This window comes from Pristiophorus japonicus, chromosome 6 (genome assembly GCF_044704955.1).
Source record: "Pristiophorus japonicus isolate sPriJap1 chromosome 6, sPriJap1.hap1, whole genome shotgun sequence".
Classification (NCBI taxonomy): Eukaryota; Metazoa; Chordata; class Chondrichthyes; family Pristiophoridae; genus Pristiophorus; species Pristiophorus japonicus.
Window position 1 is genome coordinate 3683150 of NC_091982.1, and position 22575 is coordinate 3705724.

The following is a 22575-nucleotide window of genomic DNA, read 5'->3' on the forward strand; positions in this document are numbered from 1 at the left end:
CTCGTTGCACCTCCCCTTTTCCTAATCTGCCGCCATTCAGATAATATTCTGCCTTCGTGTTTTTTGCCACCAAAGTGGGTAACCTCACATTTATCCACATTATACTGCATTTGCCATACATTTGCCCACTCACCTAACCTGTCCAAGTCACCCTGCAGCCTCTTAGCGTCCTTCTCACAGCTCACACTGCTACCCAGCTTAGTGTCATCTGCAAACTTGGAGATATTCCTTCATCTAAATCATTAATGTCAATTGTAAATAGCTGGGGTTCCAGCACTGAGCCCTGCGGCACCCCACTAGTCACTGCCTGCCATTCTGAAAAGAACCAGTTTATCCCAACTCTCTGCTTCCTGTCTGCCAACCAGTTCTCTATCCACGTCAGTACATTACCCCAATAGCATGTGCTTGAATTTTGCACACCAATTGCACTGTGAAATCTTCTTGGCTCTTCATAAAATTCTCAATACAGTCTACTCCTGTTAATTCAACGTTCTTTTTCTGGTTCATTTCTCCCCTCCTTAAGCGAGGGTCACCAAGGCCAACTGCAGTATGTCTATGCTGTTGCCCGACAGTGTAGTGGCACTGTCATCTCCGGTGACTATTTGTAGGCAGGGCTTGTGTCAGCTGTGGCTCAGTGGGTAGCACACTCACCTCTGAATCAAAAGGTTGTGGGTTCAAGTCCCACTCCAGGGACTTGAACGCATAAATCTAGGCTGATACTCAATGCAGTGCTGAGGGAGTGCTGCACTGTCGGAGGTGCCGTCTTTCGGATGAGACGTTAAACTGAGGCCCCGTCTGCCCTCTCAGGTGGACGTAAAAGATCCCACAGAACTATTTCGAAGAAAAGCAGGGGAGCTATCCCCAGTGCCCTGGTCAATATTTATCCCTCAATCAACATAACAAAAAACAGTTTATTGGTCATTATCACATTGCTATTTGTGAGAGCTTGCTGTGCACAAATTGACTGCCCTGTTTCCCACGTTACAATAGTGACTACACTCCAAAAGTACTTCATTGACTGTAAGGCGCTTTGCAAGATCCGGTGGTCATGAAAAGCGCTATATAAATGTAATCTTTCTTTTACTCCACCAGGTACTTACACAAGCCCCAGACTCCTCCATATTTCTTTCACTCGGTTAGATTCTTGATGCTCCACAATCAAACTCGCACATATATACTCCAACAGATCTTCCATCCATACCGCACCAGTCCGTATTCCCCCACCTGTGCACACAAGCATATTCCACAAGATCCCAAATCCTCACATACTCTCCATACTTCACCCATCTGCTTTCCACACTCCACCAAAACAAAGGAAGAAGCCAAGATCTCAATCTGTCTTCCTTCGGTTTAATTGGCTCTTATGTTGCCAGGTAAGATCGTGCTATGAGGATGTCAGTGTTGGCGTAATGAAAGATAATGGTAAATTAGAGGAGCTTCCATCAGCCAATGCCGAGCAGTCACAGATATAATGGCAGTTTCACATGATGGGGCTGGGGAGGGTGATAGAGCGGGTCCCCAAAGTCATTGGCTCCATTCACATCAATGGAACTGAACTTCATAAAAGGGAACTGTACACAAAATGACAGCCCCCTAAATTGCATCTGGCCCAGTAAATGCACAGGTATCTCCCTTTATATTTAGTAATTCAAACAATTCCTCATTAAACTCAAACGTCATGATTTCAGTCAAACAAAATACAATTTGTTAAAGTCGTCCAATAATTTAATGGATTGATTTCTAACCGTTTCACCACCATCTTCAGTGCCCTGTAAGATCCTTTAATGAGGATGAGTGCCTCCTGCCTTGAGCCATACAGTGGGGAGCCATTGATGTTTACAATTTCATCGCCAACCTGCAGTTTCTTCGACAAAGCAGCTTTGCCTCCATCCTCAATCTGAAAGTATATTAAAAAAGTGCAAATGAGTGCTACAACATTTAAAGCAACAAGATTACACAAAAGTGCAGCACTCTCTTACAGTCACAGCTGAGTAATATTTTAACATTAGTTAACACAATATCAATTAAACCACTTGCAAAATGTTAACAGGTAATTATATCACCTGGTATGGTACTGACCCATACCGTCAAGGAAGGTCACCGGTTCACTCTTAGGGAGTGCAGTTATCTGCTGACCATTGTCACACCACCTTCATTACTCCATTTCTCACCTCAGCAACCTTTGTGACCTGAATAAGATTGCTAATTTAGTTTAGCTGTGAAAATATTCACAGTGAGTATTTATCCATTTCATAACATTCCATGCAATATAAACAAAGCATGTCCCACTATCGTTGTTTGCAGACAAATTCACTTTTCTGACTAGCAAGTGTCAGAAATGAGTCAGTAGTAAGTCTAAGAAAGGAACTCTCACCTTTGTGTGATTTCCATTCCAGATTTTTCTCAACTGCATGACCTCTAACCTTCTCCCAGCTTGGTTTCTGGGGATTGGCCAGTGGCACTACCAATGAAATTGGCTTCCACCCTGCTAAAGTGGCTGTGTCTCTGGTAGAAAACCCCAGTCTATCTTACAGTAATTAAGCCATTCAAACATATTCTGCTCAATTTAATCTCTGAAACGTTTTAACATTTTTGTCTCAAACTATTGTAGATAATGATTTTAATGGCTATCCCATCGCCTTTTGGCTAAATTTTCTGGTTCTGCAGTTTTACTTTATCCATTTGTTGTCCAGCTGCAATGGTGAAACCATATCCACATAACAATCCTTTGACGGTACAGTTAAAAGATGTGGTAAAGGGCTACAGTTTTAGATACATACCGTTTCCAAAAGCAAAATAATAAAGTAGCAGTACCCAACTGAGGAAAAGTATTGTGAATTATCTGCTATATATCTTTTGCTTCTATTTAATTAAATGCCATGTATTAAAAAAATCAATTGGTCGACTGTCATTCGGGTTAAACCTAACAGCGTACTGATTTCCATCCCCATGACTGACATCTTGACACCCGGAGCACAAATATTCACCAAAACAAAAATGTGAAAAATAAATAAAGCAGAGAAAAAGATGGTGGATAGCCTGAGCAACCACCGGTGCAAAATATATTGGTTAAAAAGAGTGACTGTTAAACCTAGTGCACACTAATCTCATTCATAGCTCACATTCATAGGATGTAACTTTTGGATAAGAGGAATATCTATGAAAACTGCATTTTGTTCAGATTGTACGGTGTCATACCATCTAACAACACTGGTTGAGGTGTCATCAATTTAAAATTTTCACTAACAGAATGAGGAAAGAGATTAGGAAAAATGTATTTCTGCGTAGTATTATTAGAGGATGAAATACGTTGCACAGGGGTGATTGAGGCAGAGATTACTGCAGCCTGTAAGGGAAAATTGGATAAATATTTGAGAGTTACAGGGTTATGGGGATGAATGATGACAAATGATGCAATCTACTAAACAGCGCGAGATTGGGAGCGATGCTAAAAGGGCGCGAGAGAAGCAGCCCAGCAGCAATCTACCAAACAGCTAGTCCCACAGCAGCCCCAACCGGCCTGGGAGGATAAGAAGTTGAAATAATCAAAGTGCGACATCACAGGAAAGCAGGGAAGTGATTGGTTGGTCAGTTTTTCTCTCTTTTCTTGGGCATTGGTTTAAATTAAGAGCCTGGATTAAAAACTAAACATTCAAAACTTGAAAACTTAATTAATTAAATACATTAGAGATGGCAGGACAGGTGATGTGTTTCTGCTGTTGCATGTAGGAGCTGATGGACACCATTGAGGTCCACAGCGACCACATCTGCAGCAAGTGTCTGTAGCTCGAGGAACTTCAGCTCCGTGTTGATGAGCTGGAGTCCGAGCTGCAGACACTGCGACACATCAGGGAGTGGGAGAGTTATCTGGACAGTGTGTTCCAGGAAGCAGTCACACCCCTTAGATTAATTCATTCAAATTTGGTCCATGGTCAGGGACAGGAGGGTGTGACTATAAGTGAGGCAGGTATGGGGACCCAGGATGTAGTGATGGAGGAGCCTCAGCCCTTGCTCTTGTCCAACAGGTTCGAGTTCCCTGTGAGGACGAGGGCAGATACTGCAGGGAGGATGAGCAAACTGACCACAGCACCTTGGTACAGAGGACCATTCGAGAGGGGAGTAAAAAGGAATGTTGTAGTGGTAGGGGACAGTATCGTTAGGGGAATAGATACTGTTCTCTGCAGCCACGAGTGTGAGTCCCAAAGGCTGTGTTGCCTGCCAGGGTTAAGGACATCTCCTCTGGGCTGGAGAGGAACTTGGAGTGGGAGGGGGAAGATCCAGTTGTCGTGGTCCACGTAGGTACGAATGACATAGGTAAAGCAAAGAAAGAGGTTCTGCTGAGTGAGTATGAGCAGCTAGGGGCTAAATTAAAAAGCACAACCACAAAGGTAATACTCTCTGGATTACTACCTGAGCCACGAGCAAATTTGCATCGGGTAATTCAGAGAGATGAACACATGGCTCGAAGATTGGTGCGAGAGAAATTAGTTTCATTTCATGGGACACTGCCACCAGTACTGGGGTAAGAGGAAGCTGTTCCGTTGGGACGGGCTTCACTTGAACCATGCTGGGACTAATGTCCTGATGAATCAAATAACTAGGGTTGTAGAGAGGGCTTTTAACTAAATAGTGGAGGGGAGGGTTCAGGTGAGCGGAAAATTAAAACGTCAAAGAGCAAGGAGAAGGCAATAGAACAGGGTAGCCCTGGGGGAAATGATAACCAGTGTGACAGGAAAGGACAGATATATATATATAAATAGGAGTGCATCAGAAAGTGGGGTCAAAGCAGGGGAAAATGGAAAAAGAAAAAATTAAAAGCTCTTTATCTGAATGCACGCAGCATTCGTAACAAAATAGATTAGTTGACAGCACAAATAGATATAAATGGGTATGATCCGATAGCCATTACAGAGACATGGTTGCAAGGTGACCAAGGCTGGGAACTAAATATTCAGGGGTATTTGATAATTCAGAAGGTTAGGCAGAAAGGAAAAGGAGGTGGGGTAGCTCTGTTAATAAAGGATGAGATCAGTGCATTAGTGAGAAATGATATTGGCTCAAAAGATCAAGATGTTGAATCAGTTTGGGTGGAGATAAGGAATAATGGGAAAAAGTCGCTGGTGGGTGTAGTCTATAGGCCCCCTGACAGTAGCTACACTGTTGGACGAAGTATAAATTAAGAAATAATGGAGCCTTGTAAAAAAAGGAACGGCAATAATCACGGGCGATTGTAATCTTCATATTGATTGGACAAAGCAAATTGGCCAGGGTAGCCTTGAGGAAGAGTTCATAGAGTGTATCCGGGATAGTTTCTTTCAACAGTACGTTGCGAAATCAACCAGGGAGCAGGCTATCTTAGATCTGGTACTGTGTAATGAGGCAGGATTAATAAACGATCTCTTAGTAAAGAATCCTCTAGGAATGAGTGACCATAGCATGGTTAAATTTCAAATTCAGTTGGCAGTTGGAGGGTGAGAAAGTTGGATCTCAAACCAGTGTCCTAAGCTTAAACAAAGGAGACTACAAAGGTATGAAAGTAGAAGTGGACTAGGAAAATAGATTAAAGTGTGGGATGATTGATGAGCAGTGGCAGACAGTTAAGGAGATATTTCATAACTCTCAACAAAAATATATTCCAATGAGAAGGAAAGACTGTAAGAGATGGGATAACCATCCGTAGCTAGTATCAAATTGAAAAGAAGGGCATACAATGTGGCCAAGACTAGTGGGAGGCCAGAGAATTGGGAAACTTTTAAAAGCCAGCAAAGAACAACTAAAAAAAAGGAGGGGGAAGATAGATTATGAAAGCAAACGAGCACAAAATATAAAAATAGATAGTAAGAGTTTCTACAGGTACATAAAAAGGAAAAACGTGGCTAAAGTAAATGTTGGTCCCTTAGAGGAGGAAACTGGGGAATTAATAATGGAGACCAGGGAAATGGCATAGACTTTGAACAAATATTTTGTATCGGTCTTCATGGTAGAAGACACTAAAACATCCCAATAGTGGATAATCAAGAGGCATGAGGGAGGAACTTAATACAATCACTATTACTAATGTAGTAGTATTCGGTAAAATAATGGAACTTAAGGCGGCCAAGTCCCCTGGACCTGATGGCTTCCATCCTAGGGTTTTAAGAGAAGTGGCTGCAGAGAGAGTGGATGCATTGATTGTAATCTACCAAAATTCCCTGGATTCTGGAGAGGTCCCAGCGGATTGGAAAACCGCAAATTTAACGCCCCTATTTAAAAAAGGAGGCAGACAAAAGCAGGAAACTATAGACCAGTTAGCCTAACATCTGTCGTTGGGAAAATGCTGGAGTCCATTATTAAGGAAGCAGTAGTGGGACATTTGGAAAAGTATAATTCAATCAAGCAGAGTCAGCATGGTTTTATGAAAGGGAAATCATATTTGACAAATTTGCTGGAGCTCTTTGAGGATGTAATGAGTAGGGTGGATAAGGGGGAACCAGTGGATGTGGTGTATTTAGATTTCTAGAAGACATTCGATAAGGTGCCACATAAAAGGTTACTGCACAAGATAAAAGTTCACGGAGTTGGGGGTAATATATTAGCATGGAGAGAGGATTGGCTAACTAACAGAAAACAGAGTGTCGGGATAAATGGGTCATTTTCCAGTTGGCAAACGATAACTAGTGGGGTGCCGCAGGGATCGGTGCTGGGGCCTCAACTATTTACAATCTATATTAATAACTTGGATGAAGGGACCGAGTGTAATGTAGACAAGTTTGCTGATGATACAAAGATGGGTGGGAGAACAAATTGTGAGGAGGACACAACAAATCTGCAAAGGGATATAGTAGTGAGTGGGAAAAAATGACAGATGTTGGAGTATAATGTGGGAAAATGTGAGGTTATCCACTTTGGCAGAAAAAATAGAAAAGCAAATTATAATTTAAATGTAGAAAAATTGCAAAGTGCTGCAGTACAGAGGGACCTGGGGGCCCTTGTGCATGAAACACAAAGTTAATATGCAGGTACAGCAAGTAATCAGGAAGGCAAATGGAATGTTGACCTTTATTGCAAGGGGGTTGGAGTATAAAAGCAGAGAAGTCCTGCTACAACTGTACAGAGTATTGGTGAGGCCACACCTAGCGTACTGCGTACAGTTTTGGTCTCCGTATGTAAGAAAGGATATACTTGCATTGGAGGCTGTTCAGAGAAGGTTCACTAGGTTGATTTCAGAAATGACTTATGAAGATAGGTTGAGCCTATACTCATTGGAGTTCAGAGGAATGAGAGGTGATCTTATTGAAACATATAAGGTAATGAGGGGGTTTGATGAGGTGGGTGCAGAGAGGATATTTCCATTCATAGGGGGAACTAAAACTAGGGGGCATTGTCTCAGAATAAGGGGCCGCCCATTTAAAACTGAGATGAGGAGGAATTTCGTTTCTCAGAGGGTTGTAAATCTGTGCAGATAAAACCAAAGAGCTGTGGAAGCTGGGTCATTGAATATATATAAGGTGGAGATTGAAAGATTTTTGAGCGATAAGGTTGTGAAGGGTTATGGGGAGCGGGCAGGGAAGTGGAGCTGAGCCCAAGATCAGATCAGCCATGATCTTATTAAATGGCAGAGCAGACTTGAGATGCGAAATGGCCTACTCCTGCTCCTATTTCTTATATTCATTGGGATTAGTTTTGGATTGCTCAGCATGGAGCTGCCATAAACGCATGGGCTGAATGGTCTCATGCTGTGATGTAAACCTCAACAGTTCTCTGTTGATAGATATACCTTGCAGTAGAGGGTGTAGTGGAGATTTACGAGGATGCTGCCTGGAATGGAGAATCTTAGTTATAAGGACAGATTAGATAGGCTGGGTTTGTTCTCATTGGAACAGAGGAGATTGAGAGGAGACCTCATTGAGGTGTGCAAAATATTGAAGGGCCTGGACATGGTGGATAGTAAGGGTCTATTTCCTTTGGTGGAGGGGTCTATTACGAGGGGGCATAGTTTTAAAGGTGGTTGGTGGAAGGTTTAGAGGGGATTTGAGGGGGGGAGCTTCTTTACGCAGAAGGTTGTGTGGATCTGGAACTCGCTGCCTAGAAGAGTGGTGGATGCAGAAACTCTCACCACTTTTAAGAAATGGTTGGATGGGCACTTAAAGTGCAGTAACCTGCAGGGTTACGGACCTAGAGCTGGTAATTGGGATTAGACTGGATGAGCTTTTGTTGGACGGAGCAGATATAATGGGAAGTACTGCAGGGAATAGAATACGGCCAGGGTGATGTCCTGGACTAGTGTCGATCGCCTGGATGGGTCGGAGAAGAATTTACCCAGATTTTTTCTCCCTAAATTGGCCTGTGTTTTTATCTGGTTTTTGCCTCTCCCAGGAGATCGCATGGCTCCGGTTGGGGTGGAGTGTAGAATGTTTTAGTATAAGGGGGGTCTTAGTGATGGTGAGGCGGACTGGTTGGGCTGGGTGCTCTTTGCCTTTCCGTCTTTGTTCATAAGTTTATAATGTAACCTTTAGGGCTGCTGACCGAGGGCCGTGTGGCTCTTTGTCGGCCGGCGCGGACACGATGGGCCGGAATGGCCTCCTTCTGCGCTGTAAATTTCTATGTTTCTATATAGTCAATCTCCCATGGTATTGCACAAGGATAGTGAAGACGAGGTGTAGTCCTCGTGTGAAGTGGGTTTAGGCAGCAGGGTATAATTTGACTAGGGCAAACAGGCATAATTTAGTCCCCATTTAAAGTCATACATAATACTTGAATTATATATTATTTACAATAAATAGTACCATTTACACAATTTGGGAAGAAAATAAGTAGAATTAGTCGATGTGTCTCCTCAGCAAGATTGTAACAGTATTACAAGTTTACATACAGTTTCCATTATAAATGTGAACAACGGAATTTAAAACAAGTGCAGGCTTTCAGAAGGTTCTTCATCCATTACAGATATATCTATCTATATCTTACCAAGAATCTTTTGTCTTCATGCACATTCTATCTGCACAATTTTACTTCTTGCTATTATGTTTTTGCCACACTTTTTGGGTCAACTTTATCCCCTTATAAAAGAAAGACAAATGGAGAGAAAGGCAAACAGTTTCTTTCCTTATTCTAATTTGACTTTCAAAAAAATATAATTTTGAGAGAAAACAATGCTTAATTAAGAGAAACAGATAGCAGAGGAGGGTGGGATGGAAACAAATCGAGGGAGAGAATGCCTGTGGCCTGTAACCATCTGTCCTTCGGGATAAATAAAGTGGGAGTGGGGGAGTGGCTTGAGAGTTATGGGTCAGGTGACTGGCAGTGACGGTAGCTCAAATGCTCTCTTCAGTAACAACCCACATTTGGAAGAAATCTATAATTGCACTGCTGGAGGATTTTCACAGTTCAGATACACATAATCTGAAAATTCTACACATCCAACATTATGCTTTGCTGATATCTTAGTGATAACACTAGCTACATGTTTTTGTTCCATTTAAGAGAGGGGTATGAAAGGGGCCTGATAAGCAAACATCCATCCTGTGATTTCACCCACCAGTACCAGTAAAAGTTTCAATGGAATAGCATTAACTAAATTAATGACTTCTGCAAGATGGGATTTGCAGTTTGAGTAGTGATCATAATTAGCTATTCCACAAATCCAAACAGCTCATAATCCTTGCATTTTTGACAGTATTAAGTGGGTAGATTCTTCTGTGCAACATTAACCACATGCTTTCCAAGTAAAGGCATTTTTGGCCAGAAGTTGCATTATTTCACTTTACACAGGAAGCTTCTATGTTTCTTTTTAAAGGCTTTTCACTGCTTTCACTGAGGCACCTGAAAGTGGTTTTGCTCAACAGCTAACAGTTCTTCAGTATTTGGTCCAGTAAAACACATGATATGAGGTATTTCTAAAAGGTTGACAAAATTCAGGGTCAGCCTATTGCATTTTGTAAGAAATTAGTCAATCTCCCATGGCATTGCATAGGGGCCGGGATTGGCGGGGGCGGGGTGCACAAATATAAATCAGTCTGTATTTTAAAGTCATCAATTCTGTCCTTATTTTTATACAACTCAATGGATAAATGCAATCATGTTACTGTGATAAACGGAATTGTAATTTATTTATAAACCATTAATTCGAAAGTACTAAAGGGAAAAAAAAACAGCAGACAAAAAATTTCAGAAATCATTCCCTCCAGAATATCATTCACTTGTGAACAAGACGTTCGTCATCCAGGTCCTTAGTCTGCACGGACATGCTGACTTTGACTGAAACCAAGTTCATGGGTGGAGACACCTTGCTCCTTACCAAAAAGGGTCCCCACATTGTTATATTTTACACCACCTGCCCCAACCAAACCAGTTGGGTGATGTGGACCTTATCACCCAAGTCACATCTTGGATATCCTCCTCTATTCCTCTGGTACCTTCTCCTCCTTCAAGCATCTCACTTTGTTCCACCCCTCTCTACTCTCCTTTAAAACCTCATTGTTTATCGCCAACATCCGGCTGATATCTGTGATACAGGTCATAAGTGGGGTGTTTTAGAGTAGGTGAATTGGAGTCAAATTAGGTTCGGAAAGAAATAATGAGGGAAAGAAAGATTGGATTAAGAGAAAGAAAAGGAAGAAAAGAAAACATTAAAAAAAAATTTAACAAAGGAAATGTTTTAAGTCTCTAAGAAGAATTTACTAAATGCAGGAATGAGACTGAATAGTTTAAATTGTTCTCTTTCGGGGCCAGAAAGATAGATTGGCATTGCATTAATAATTATATTAAAAGGGTACTTATGCTATTAATTATGAGCCCTAACTTTCGACAGCAGGTTTAATAAGCAATTAATGTACACATCCAGCAGGTTCTTCAAAATAACAGGGAGGGTAAAGACAAGATGCTGTTTGTGTGAAGCAAACGAGGAGTGGCATAAATTGACCTGCAAGTTCTGGAGATTCGCAACTCACAGTGTAACTCCTCATCCCCTGAACTTGCTGCCGGTTTGCGCTTTAATAACAGCTGTTATTTTTCGAGGAAGATTTGGCCCATTATTTGTGGTCATTTATCTGACTGCTGTTTGTAGGACCTTGCTGTGTACAAATTGGCTGCCTCGAGGAGAAAAGCGAGGTAGGGATAAGATGGAATCTTTGATTTGAAAGATATGCAACAACTATTTTACACAGACCCCTTTGATGCAGAACTGCATAAATTTACTTCAGAAAGATCCATGTGAAGAGTCAAACCTCATATGGCCTTTCTGAAGTGAAGACTCTGGGAATTTGTTGGGTTTTGGCTCCCAGAAGCTGGTGCAGTGCACACAGCAGAACTTAACTGCGAGCACTCACCACTTGAATAGGAGATCACCCAGTAATACAGCTATATCCAACCCAAGAGGTGGAGTCAAATGAATAGCAGCTTTGCCGTTGCTAACACAGCTTGACCTCCTTACAATTATCAGTTAATCTTCCAAGATGTGTCTAAATGACATCATGTACAACAGTTTGCATCGCTTCTTTCCTCGCCCGAGGGTGCTGACTTTTTGAGGGTACGGTTCCACAAGGGGCTGGCAGCCCTACAGTGGTTCACCTTGGTTGTCATTCTTTATGCTGCACAATGAGAGCCAGCAGGCTATTCAGCATTGAAGAATACCACAGGCAATCCTGTTGACTAAGATCCAATTTTGAACAGGCGTCCCTGGGTACTAATTATCCCCTGTCTTGGCAAGGGCCAGAGTCCAATCATAGTGCCTCAACGATCAGCCAAGTCATCAAAGATGGGGAATTAAATCCAATATCTTCTATTCTATATGGCTTACTAGTCCACAGGAACTACCATCTTTTACCCCTAATATGCTACATTGGTGTTCATCACTGGCCCCATAACCAAAACATCTCTCACTTCCTGAAAGAACAAGACATATGCTGAACTCTTTATATCCCAAGATGAATGTGTCCTGGCCTCTGGTTAAAGGAGTGCAAAATAGTTAACATTGCAGAACATCAAGGCGATTGGCAAAAGAACCAGAGATGACATGTGGAAACAGTTGTTTTTGTGCACTGAGAGTTCTTGTGATGTGGAATGTACTGGCTGAAAGGATGGTGGAAGCAGATTTAATAGTAACATTCAAAAGGAAATTGGATAAATACTTGAAGGGAAACAACTTACAGGGCTACAGGGAAAGAGCAGGGTAAGTGAGACTAATTGAATAGATCTACCAAAGAGCTGGCGCAGAATGGGCTGAATGGCCTCCTCCTGTGAATCATAGAATCATAAAAGTTTACAGCACTGAAGGAGGCCATTTGGCCCATCGTGTCTGTGCCAGCCGAAAAAGAGCCATCAAGTCTAATCCCACATTCCAGTTCTTGGTTCTTAGCCTTGTAGGTTATGGCACTTCAAGTACATTTTAAATGTGAGGAGGGTTTCTGCTTCTACCAGTCCTCCAGCACCACACCTGTAGCCAGAGAGGATTGGAAATTGATGGTCAAGAGCCTCTGCTATTTCCTCCCTTGCTTCTCTCAACAGACTAGGATACATTTCATCCGGGTCTGGCGATTTATCTGCTTTCAAAGATGCTAAATCCCTTAATATTTCCTCTATCATTATGTTTATCTCATTTAATATTACACACCCCTCCTCCTTAATCACAATGTCTGCATCGCCCTCTCTTTTGTGAAGAAAGATGCAAAGTATTCATTCAGAACCATACCCACATCTTCTGTCTCCACACATAAGCTTCCTTTTTTGGTCTCTAATAGGCCCTACCCTTTCTTTAGTTATCCTCTTTTTGTATTTACAAAACATCTTTGGGTTTTCCTTGATTTTACTTGCCAATATTTTTTCCATGCCCTCTCTTTCTTTCCTAATTTCCTTTTTAATTTCACCCCTACACTTTCTATACTCTTCTAGACTTTCTGCAGGACTGAACTCTCGGTACCTGACAAAAACATCCCTTTTTTTGCCTTATCCTATGCTGTATGCTCCATGACATCCAGGGGAGCTCTACGTGTGGGACTCCCACCCTTTTTCTTTGTGGGAACGCATTTCCTCTGAACTCTTACCATCCCCCCCTTGAATGCCTCCCACTGTTCTGACACCAATTTATGTTCAAGTAGCTGTTTTCAGTCCACTTTCACTAAATCACATCTCATCTCAATAAAACTGGCCTTTCCCCAATTGAGAACTTTTACTCCTGGTCTATCTTTGTCCTTTTCCATAACTACACTAAATCTAACTGAATTATGATCACGACTACCAAAATGCTCTCCCTATGGATATCCCTTCCACCTGCCCAGCTTCATTCCCTAAAACGAAGTTAAGAACTCCCCCCACCCCCTCTCGTTAGGCTTGGTTAAAAAGGTACTGGTTAAAAAAGTTCTCCTCAATGCATTTTAAAAATTCTGCATCCTCTATACATTTTACATGGATTCTATCCCAGTTAATATTAGGGTAGTTAAAATCCTGTATTATTACTGCCCTATTGTTTATGCACCTCTCAGAAATTTGCCGCCATATTTGCTCTATTTCCCTCTGACTGTTTGTTGTGCTGTATGATTCTCTAATTCTAATGGTTAGTTTTAATATTTAGGATTACTAACAGTATCACAGATTGCAAACCCATTTAAACATTTGAAGCTGTTTATTTTTAAGTATGGTCATCAGAATAGGTTACACTTTCAAACTTAAATAAGTATCACTCCGACTGAGTCAGACTTATTCTGCAAGCGGTTCACTACTCAGGCACTATATAGAATGGTTGGGAATCGAATAAACTACTCACAACTGCAAGAAAATTTGTGCAGTATCCCTCAGAGCATTTTTGAGAGAGGAAGAGGCAGACAGTAAACAAGAGATTGGAAACAAAATGCAAAAAGAGGGACGAAAAAGACTGAGAAATTGATTTTTAAAATAGTCTTTTGAAGGAAGGGAGAAGGATAGCAACCACAGAGCAGAGACATAATGACTGAATTATTGCCTCCAAAAAGGGAGTTGGATGAGCAAAACGTTCAACTGGGACATGACTGAAAGAATGATCAAAGATGTAGGTCTTAAGGAAGCTTTGAAGTGGCATAGGATGAATCAAGCAAATAGCTTTTGGGAGAGTTCTAGACTGTGGTGACAAGATGCCTGAAGACTCTACCACTAATGGCACAGCATGGGAAGCAGAAAGTAGCCAGTAGACAAAGCTTTAACAGAGGATACGAAAAGGGAACTTGTGCCAGAGAAGGATACAGAAGTATGGCAGAGCAAGGTGTGGAGGGATATATGTGTCAACCATAGCTCAGTTGGCAGCACTCTTGCCTCAGAGTCAAAAAGTTTTGGGTTCAAGTTTCACTCGAGATCTGAGCACAAAAATCTTGTGCGACACTCCAGTGCAGTGCTGAGGGTGTGCTGCATTGTTGGAGGTGCTGTCTTTCAGAGACATTAAACCGAAGCCCCGTCTGCTCCCTCTGGTGGGCGTGAAAGATCCCATGGCACTATTTCAAATAAGAGTAGGGGAGTTATCCCTGGTTATCCCTCAATCAACAGATTATCTGGTCATTATCATATTGCTTTTTGTGGGAGCTTGCTGTGTGCAAATTGGCTGCCATGTTTCCAACATTACAACAGTGACTACACTTCAAAAAGTATTTCATTGGCTGTAAAACACTTTGGAACGCCCTGAGGTCATGAAAGGCACTATCTAAATGCAAGTCGTTTTTTTTTAATGAAGATGAAAACGAAGATTTTGAAGTTCATGTGCTGAGTAATGGGAATCAAATGACAGCTGTTGAAGAGAAAGGTCATAAGTGAGCAGAATGGTGTGCTGTATAGAGTACAGGAGGTAAAATTCTGGATGAATTGAACTTTTTTTTATTAAGGTGCAGCTCAGGAGGCTGTCGAGATCATTAAAAGTTAAAAACTTGAAGGGATGGAGATGGGCGATATTTCAGCGGTGGTTCTTAGTGATGGACTAGATGTGGGGTTTGAAACTAAGCACAGGTCTATCAGGACATCCAAGGTGCACGCCATTGGGTGGAGCTTCAACTGACAATCCATGAACGGTGCAATCACAGACTAGGATGCAGAGGTTTCGGTGCCACAGATGTCAAAAGAAACAAGATAATGCATCGTGATTACAATCCCAGAATGTCACTGGTGACTGACCCAGGTGCTTTGAGTGTTCTGACCAAGATGAAGCGATTTGGGTCTGTAAACAAGTGTCAACAACACTTCCAGGACCAGAGAGAGGAAAGAGAGGTTGGAAATGTTCCTTAAATAGCCAGGCCATTATGCAGGCAATAAGTTATATGGCACATTTTAGTCCTTTAGTATTTACTGTATACACAAGGTTACACAGTATACAATAATGGTGGCAATGAATTATGTGTATGACACCATGTTGGTTTGTAGACAGTACGCTCATAATACGAGATTCATTGAACATACACAGGAAATAAGTTATGCAGCAAGACCCTGACTTGAATATTTTATTGTTCCCGAGAAATAGTTCTGTCCAAAAGGGATTGCAAGAAGGGGAAGGAGAAGATGTTCTCCAGACACATATGAACAGAAAGCACAGACCAAGAGATACCTATTCAGAACAGCAGCTTGTTCCTTGCACACATTATTTGTGATTTGTTACATCATGAAAGCTTCCTAACCCATTTAAGACACCTTCACATTGGACCAGTTTGAGGTAGGTAGTATTATACTAGTCTACAGATGCTGCTCTGCCCAGTTTACTTTCTCATCCACCATCATACACAGGCCAAGAGTGGAGCTAGTAAATACCAGTACATAAGCAAAAGTGCCACTCCCACTTAGGAGGAAAATCAGCCCTTTTATATTTCTATAATTATCTGCACCACCAGTCCCTCACCACCTCGCACACGCACGCACACACAAGCACACACACACCCACACGCGCGCACACGCACACACACGCGCGCGCACAACACATCCACGCGCACGCGCGTGCACACACGGGCAATAATTTACAACAGCAACTTGTATTTTCATAGCACCTTTAACGTAGTAAAACATCCCAAGACACTTCACAAGTGTTATAAAACAACATTTGACGCTGAGCTTCATGAGGAGAAATTAGGAAAGAAGAGGTAGGTTTTAAGGAGCAACTTAAAGGAGGAAAGAGATGTAGAAAGGCGGAGAGGTTTACGCAGGGAATTACAGAGCTTAGGGCCTCGGCAGCTGAAGGTACTGCCACCAATGGTTGAGCGATTAAAATCAGGGATGCTCAAGAGGCCAGAATTAGAAGAGCGCAGATATCTCAGGGGGTTGTGAGGCTGGAGGAGATAACAGAGATAGGGAGGGGTGAGCCCATGGAGGGACTGAAAACAATGACTGAAAAGAATTTTACATTTATGCCAGGGTACAGTTCCAGAGGTACTGGTTGACCTCCGGTATAACATCCAACTGTCCATTCTTCATGTGTGCACCACAGGTAGTATTGACAGGCTACTCAACCGTTTAGCATGTCATAGTTGAGCAAAGTTCACCTGGTATCCAGCAGAGATCAATATACACCAATCAGAAATGGGAATCCAAACCGACTTTGTCGCTCCCTACCCCAGGGCCACTCAGGTGAACTGTAGAATCCCACTATTGTATCATTCCTGTTTGTGTTATTATTCACCACGCTATTGAGGAAATAGTTTTCAATAGTCATTCATTTGTTGATTTTTACTTCTTGAATATTGCCTAACCCATGTGGAATTTGAGTGAGTCAGCTGATCAGGATTAGACTTATTTGATGTCAATAAGTCAATATTCAGAAATAGATTCTGTGCTTGATAGGCAAGAGGGAAATTGAAAATTGAAACTGTCACAAGTTACACCAGGTCAGTGTGTTGGCATTATCTCTACCCACACCCTCGTAGACATCTGTACAGTACTGGCAAAGGTCCATGGGAGAGAGTAACAGCAAACATGTTTAACTTGGGCATGACTTCTAGTTCAGGAGATAGAACATGCCATTATTGATATTTCTTTAATTAGTAACACAAGTGGAAAATAATACAGCAATACAAATTCCTTGTAAAAGGATTGAGCTCAGTGGAAGGATTGTAAATCAAGGCATTGCTGTTTTAAAAAAAAAATCACAATATTATAAAATTATTGATCACATCCACTGGTAACTGGAAACAGTGAGCCAGAAGTTTTTCCATTCACCTGCACTGCATAGAATTCAAACAGATGAGACCTTTTCTTTGGTCATTTTATTTATAAACAATATCAATGGATCAAACTGACTCGCATTTAGTGCCATTGCACTGAAGTCCTGAAGGAAGCAAAAATTGTTTCCCAACTGCACAGCCCACAGACAAGGTCAATTGCTGCTGATAGTCATTGGGCCACAGTAAAAGCCATGAGGGTGAAATGTAAAAGTACTCACCATATTTGGCTCACAAAAGGCATTTTTGGAGACAATCTGAAGAAAAAGTATCCTCTTTGCCCAAGCACAGAGCAGTGAGGATGCACTTACCTTTCTATTGGACAGGTCATGCCACCACTGCCTCGAGGCCATTGCTAAACGTCTTACTCCAGTGGCCATCCTTAATTTTAAGTCATATGTAACATGTATTTTTATCAAAAGTTAATCGAGGTATAAGCCACTGACTTACTATTTACATATAAAAATCTTGCACCTTACACACGTCTGCATCCATCACATTTCCACTCAGAGACGTGCAAATTTCTGTTACACTTTCAAAACAAATAAAGCCAGCTTGCTCTCTAATTGACCCAATGATCCCTTAAAAGCAATTGTGATATCTTCACAGAGCACACACACACAGCTTCTTAAGATGGCAGGCTGCTAGGTCCGGAAGCTACCTGTCTGTTTATTATAACTCTGCAGCTGCAGTGCACAACACGTCCACATCCACAGTATGGAGCTACAAGCATTACAAGCTTACAGCACTTACAGACATCACACTTCTTCCTCCTTAATGAAAAACCCATCATAACAACATCATAAATAACTTCATTTTTATACATATTTACAAATGTAACTTTACCTCTTGTTTTCTGTTTCAAAGAGGATACCTTTACTCTCGAACAGAACCTTCCAAACATGGTGTTGATTTCACACTCATTTGAGGCTCACCCTGAGGAACATTTTCCTCGACGGAATTTCCTTGATTTTCATTTGAACTCACTAACTTCAGGCTCTTTGTTTCCCTGACTCGGACTCAGACTTTCATTCTGATTCTCGCCTGGATTTGTTTCCAGTACATTGAATTTAGGATTTGCTGCTGGTATATCAAAACTATCTGATGAGTCAGAAATAATTGAATCATTCCCACCTTCAACTCCTTCCATGTCTGTAGGTAAAATATGATCAATATGAACAAACCTAACCTGTCCATTATCAAACATCTTTACCAAATATGAGCGAGGACCACATATCTTCACCACTCTTCCTGGTAATCACTTTAACCATTTATGGTGATGGTTCTTCACTCTCACCTTCTGGTTTAATTTCACTCTTCTCTCTTTTACTCTCCCTTTATCGTGATTCTCTTTTTGTCTTAATTGTGTCTCTCCTACAGACTGTGCCAAATTTGGCTTTAACAACGAGAATCTGGTTCGTGGCTGTCGTTTGAGAAACAACTCTGCTGGCGTTCTACCAGTAGTTGTATAAGGAGTATTTCGATATGTAAATCAAAAAATTAGCCAATTTGTGATCCAATGACAACTGTTTTTCTTGGGATTTGGATCTAACATTTGTTTTGAGAGCACGTTTTACAATTTGTACAGTGCGCTCTGCTGCACCATTCGAAGCAGGATGGTATGGTGGAACCTTGGTATGTTTCACACCATTTTTGCTTGTGAATTGTGCAAATTCTTCTGAACGAAATTGTGGTCCATTATCCAAAACAATTTCTTCAGGGAGGCCAAATGCACAAAATAATTTTCGTAAAATGTCCAATGTTTTACTTCTTGTTATTTTCCACATTGGAAACACCTCAACCCACTTTGAATGGCTATCAATTACAATGAACAATTGTTGTCCATTTAACTCAGCAAAATCAATATGTAGCCTTTGCCACACCCTGGGAGGCCATTTCCATGGCTGTAATGGTACTGGTGGTGGTTGCTTGCTTACTGATTGACATGTCGTACACTGACTCACAATGTACTCTATATCTTTATCAAGACCTGGCCACCATAAATAACTGCTTGCAAAATTCTTGGTCAAGCACATTCCCAGGTGCTGGTCATGGAGGTCTCCTAATAATTTGGACCTGAATTTATTTGTTATAACCACTCTTGCACCCCACATGATACAATCTTTATCGACTGATAATTCATTCCTACGAATGAAGAATGGATGTGTATCTTTGTCTGTTACCTGGTTTGGCCATCCAGTTGCAATATACTCATACACCTTTGACATCACTGGGTCACGTTTGGTTGCTCTACCAATCTCTTCAGCTGTGACTGACAGTTCATCAATGTATGAAAAATAAAACACTTCTTCCCTATCGGGTGTACCCTGTGATGGGGAAGGCAATCTAGACATTACATCAGCATTACGGTGATCAGCTGATCATCTGTATTCAATATCATATGTATATGCTGACAAAATCAAAGCCCATCTCTGCATTCGGGCTGCAGCTAATGTTGGAAGTGGGGACTTTGGATGGAGGATTGCTGTTAGGGGCTTATGGTCCGTAACGATGATAAACTTACGACCATACAAGTATTTGTGAAACTTCTTGATCCCAAAAATTAATGCTAAAGCTTCCCTTTCAATTTGCGCATAATTTCTCTCACTGGCACTGAGAGTGCGTGAAGCAAAAGCAATTGGTCTCTCCTCCCCACTACATGATACATGAGAGATTACTGCCCCCAACTCCATACGGAGAGACATCACATGCTAGCTTAATCTCCTTAGATATGTCATAGTGAACTAACATGGTGCTCTCTATCAATTTGTTTTTACACTCCTTGAATGCGGTTTCGCATTCTTTTGACCACTTCCACTGGACCTGTTTTTTCAAAAGTTCATTCAGTGGATGTAATACTGTAGCTAAATTTGGTAGGAACTTCCCATAATAGTTCAAAAGACCCAAGAATGAACAAAGTTCAGTGACATTCCTGGGAGTGGGTGCATTTCTAATTGCATCCAATTTTTCCTTGGTCGGATGTAAACCATCTTTGTCTACTCTGTACCCTAAGTACTCCACTGAGATTTTAAATAACACACACTTACGAGCAGACACTTGTGCTCTGTGCTTCTCTAGCCGTTTGAGGACTTCATTCAATATGTTATTATGAATTTGCCTATTTGGTGCTGAAATTACTATGTCATCCAAATAACATACTACCCCTTCAATACCTTGCAAAATCTGGTTCATCACCCCTTGGAATATAGCAGGGGTGGAAGACACTCCAAACGGTAGCCTATTAAATTGATATAGGCCTAGATGAGTATTTATAATCAAACATGACTTGGACTCCTCATCTAGTTCAAGCTGTAAGTAGGTATTCGTAAGATCCAGTTTTGAGAAGGTCTGACCACCTGTCAGTGTTGTGAACAAGATTTCCATATTCGGCAATGTATTTGGGTCATTACCCGCTAGAATCTGGTTTACGGTTACCTTATAATCACCACACAATCTTACTTTACCATCAGACTTAGGTACAATGTTTCAAATTCTTTTGTTCACCTTAACCATTCGTGTGCAGTGCCTCATTTGCAGAATAAGAGGGGGAATAGGCAACATGGTGGGATATAGTGGCCAGGCAACAGTCAAATGTGCCGTTCACTCATCAAAGCGTTCAATTATGAGCTGCTGATGTGAGGCTTTTGCAGCCGCAAAATTTCCATGATGCCTCCCCTGTGGTTGTGATGGTGGTGGTGGCATGGGTTCCTCGCCAGGCTCCTCTTCATCTTCCGACTCTTCCCCCGCCCGCCCCCTCTCTCCTGAGGTGGTCCTGCAATCCCCATTGGCAAATCCTGTCCCCTCATGATGGCGAAGTTGGTTAGCATGCAGTACAATGAACTCAGAGACCTGCTGAGGGGAGTATTGCAGGCAGCCTCCAGAGTGGTCCAGGCATCGGAACCGCTGCTTGAGCACTCCACTTGTCTCTTCCATGATGCTGCTTGTGGCTGCATGGCTCTCATTATAGTGATGCTTGGCTTCTGTCTGAGGATTCCGGAGGAGGGGGGAGTGGGTCAAGAGCCAGGTGGCGAGGCCGTAACCTTTGTCCCCCCAGCATCCAGCTCTGGCCTTGTGGTTGTCGCTGGAACAGGCCTGAGACACTGCTCTCACGCAAGACGAAAGCTTCATGGTTGCTCCCTGGATATTGGGCAATGACTGCCATGATGCGCTGAGTGTGGGCGCAGATGATCTGTATGTACATGGAGTGGAATCCCTTTCGGTTTCGGTAAGCCTCTGCATTCTGTAAAGGTGTGTGTACAGTCAAGGGCACCCTGAAGCTTGGGGAAGCCAGCAAATCATCTAAAACCTACAGCCCTCTCATTTTGGGCTTCCTTGGTCATTGGGAAATTTATGAACTCCATCCTGTGTGCGTGCAGTAGTCACCTGGTGAATGCAGCAATGTGTAGTGTGCTGCGAGATAGAGCATATGTCCCTCCCTGATGCCTGAAAGGAGCCGGAGGCACAGAAGGCAAGTGCCACAGTCACCTTCACCTCGACGGGCTGTGCAGTCCTGTTGGCGCTGGTAGGCTGTAGATCTGCCTGCATATCTCGGTCAGCACTTCTTTTCGGAAGCGCAGCCTTCTAATGCACTGTGCCTCAGAGAGCTGCGGGTATGAGCGACGTTCCCTGTGAAGTCGTTAGGGATAAGGCAACAACTTCGATTACGTTCACAATGATCATCAACAACCCTTCTTCCAGCTCAACGCCGTATAAATATAGCAGCCAGGAATAACGGCTGACATAGTATAGCCCCCATCTTTTAAAATGTCCTTTAAAACAAACTATAAACTCATGTAAACTTCACGATGAAAAGTATGCAGTAACGCAGCGTTGTTCTCCCAATGCTTTTAAAATCACTCCGAACTCTAACTTTCTTCTCTGTTTCCAAGATGGTGTCTTTAATAAGAACATAAGAAATAGGAGCAGGAGTCGGCCATATGGCTCCTCGAGCCTGCTCCGCCATTTAATACGATCATGGCTGATCCGATCATGGACTCAGGTCCACTTCCCCACTCCCCATAACCCCTTAATCCCTTAGCGGTTAAGAAGTTGTCGATCTTAAATATATTCATGTCCCAGCTTCCACAGCTCTCTGAGGCAACGAATTCCACAGATTTACAACCCTCTGACAAGAAATTCCTCCTCATCTCAGTTTTAAATGGGCGGCCCCTTATTCTAAGATCATGCCCCCTAGTTCTAGTCTCCCCATCAGTGGAAACATTCTCTCTGCATCCACCTTGTCAAGCCCCCTCATAATCTTATACATTTCAATAAGATCACCTCTCATTCTTCTGAATTCCAATGAATAGAGGCCCAACCTCCTCAAACTTTCCTCGTGTCAACCCCATCATCTCCGGAATCAACCTAATGAACCTTCTCTGAACTGCCAAAGCAAGTATATCCTTTCGTAAATATGGAAACCAAAACTGCACGCAGTGTTCCA

At 42.1% G+C, this 22575-nt stretch overlaps 1 protein-coding gene across 1 annotated transcript in view; it reads right to left on the minus strand.

Annotated features, from left to right (window-relative positions):
• The window catches only part of LOC139265529 (protein Shroom4-like), a 179119-nt gene that overhangs the window by 109847 nt on the left and 46697 nt on the right, over positions 1–22575 (minus strand). The window contains exon 2 of the mRNA XM_070882560.1: positions 1746–1897. Within this exon, the coding sequence (XP_070738661.1) occupies positions 1746–1897 (152 nt within the window). The remainder of the gene's footprint in view (positions 1–1745; positions 1898–22575) is intronic.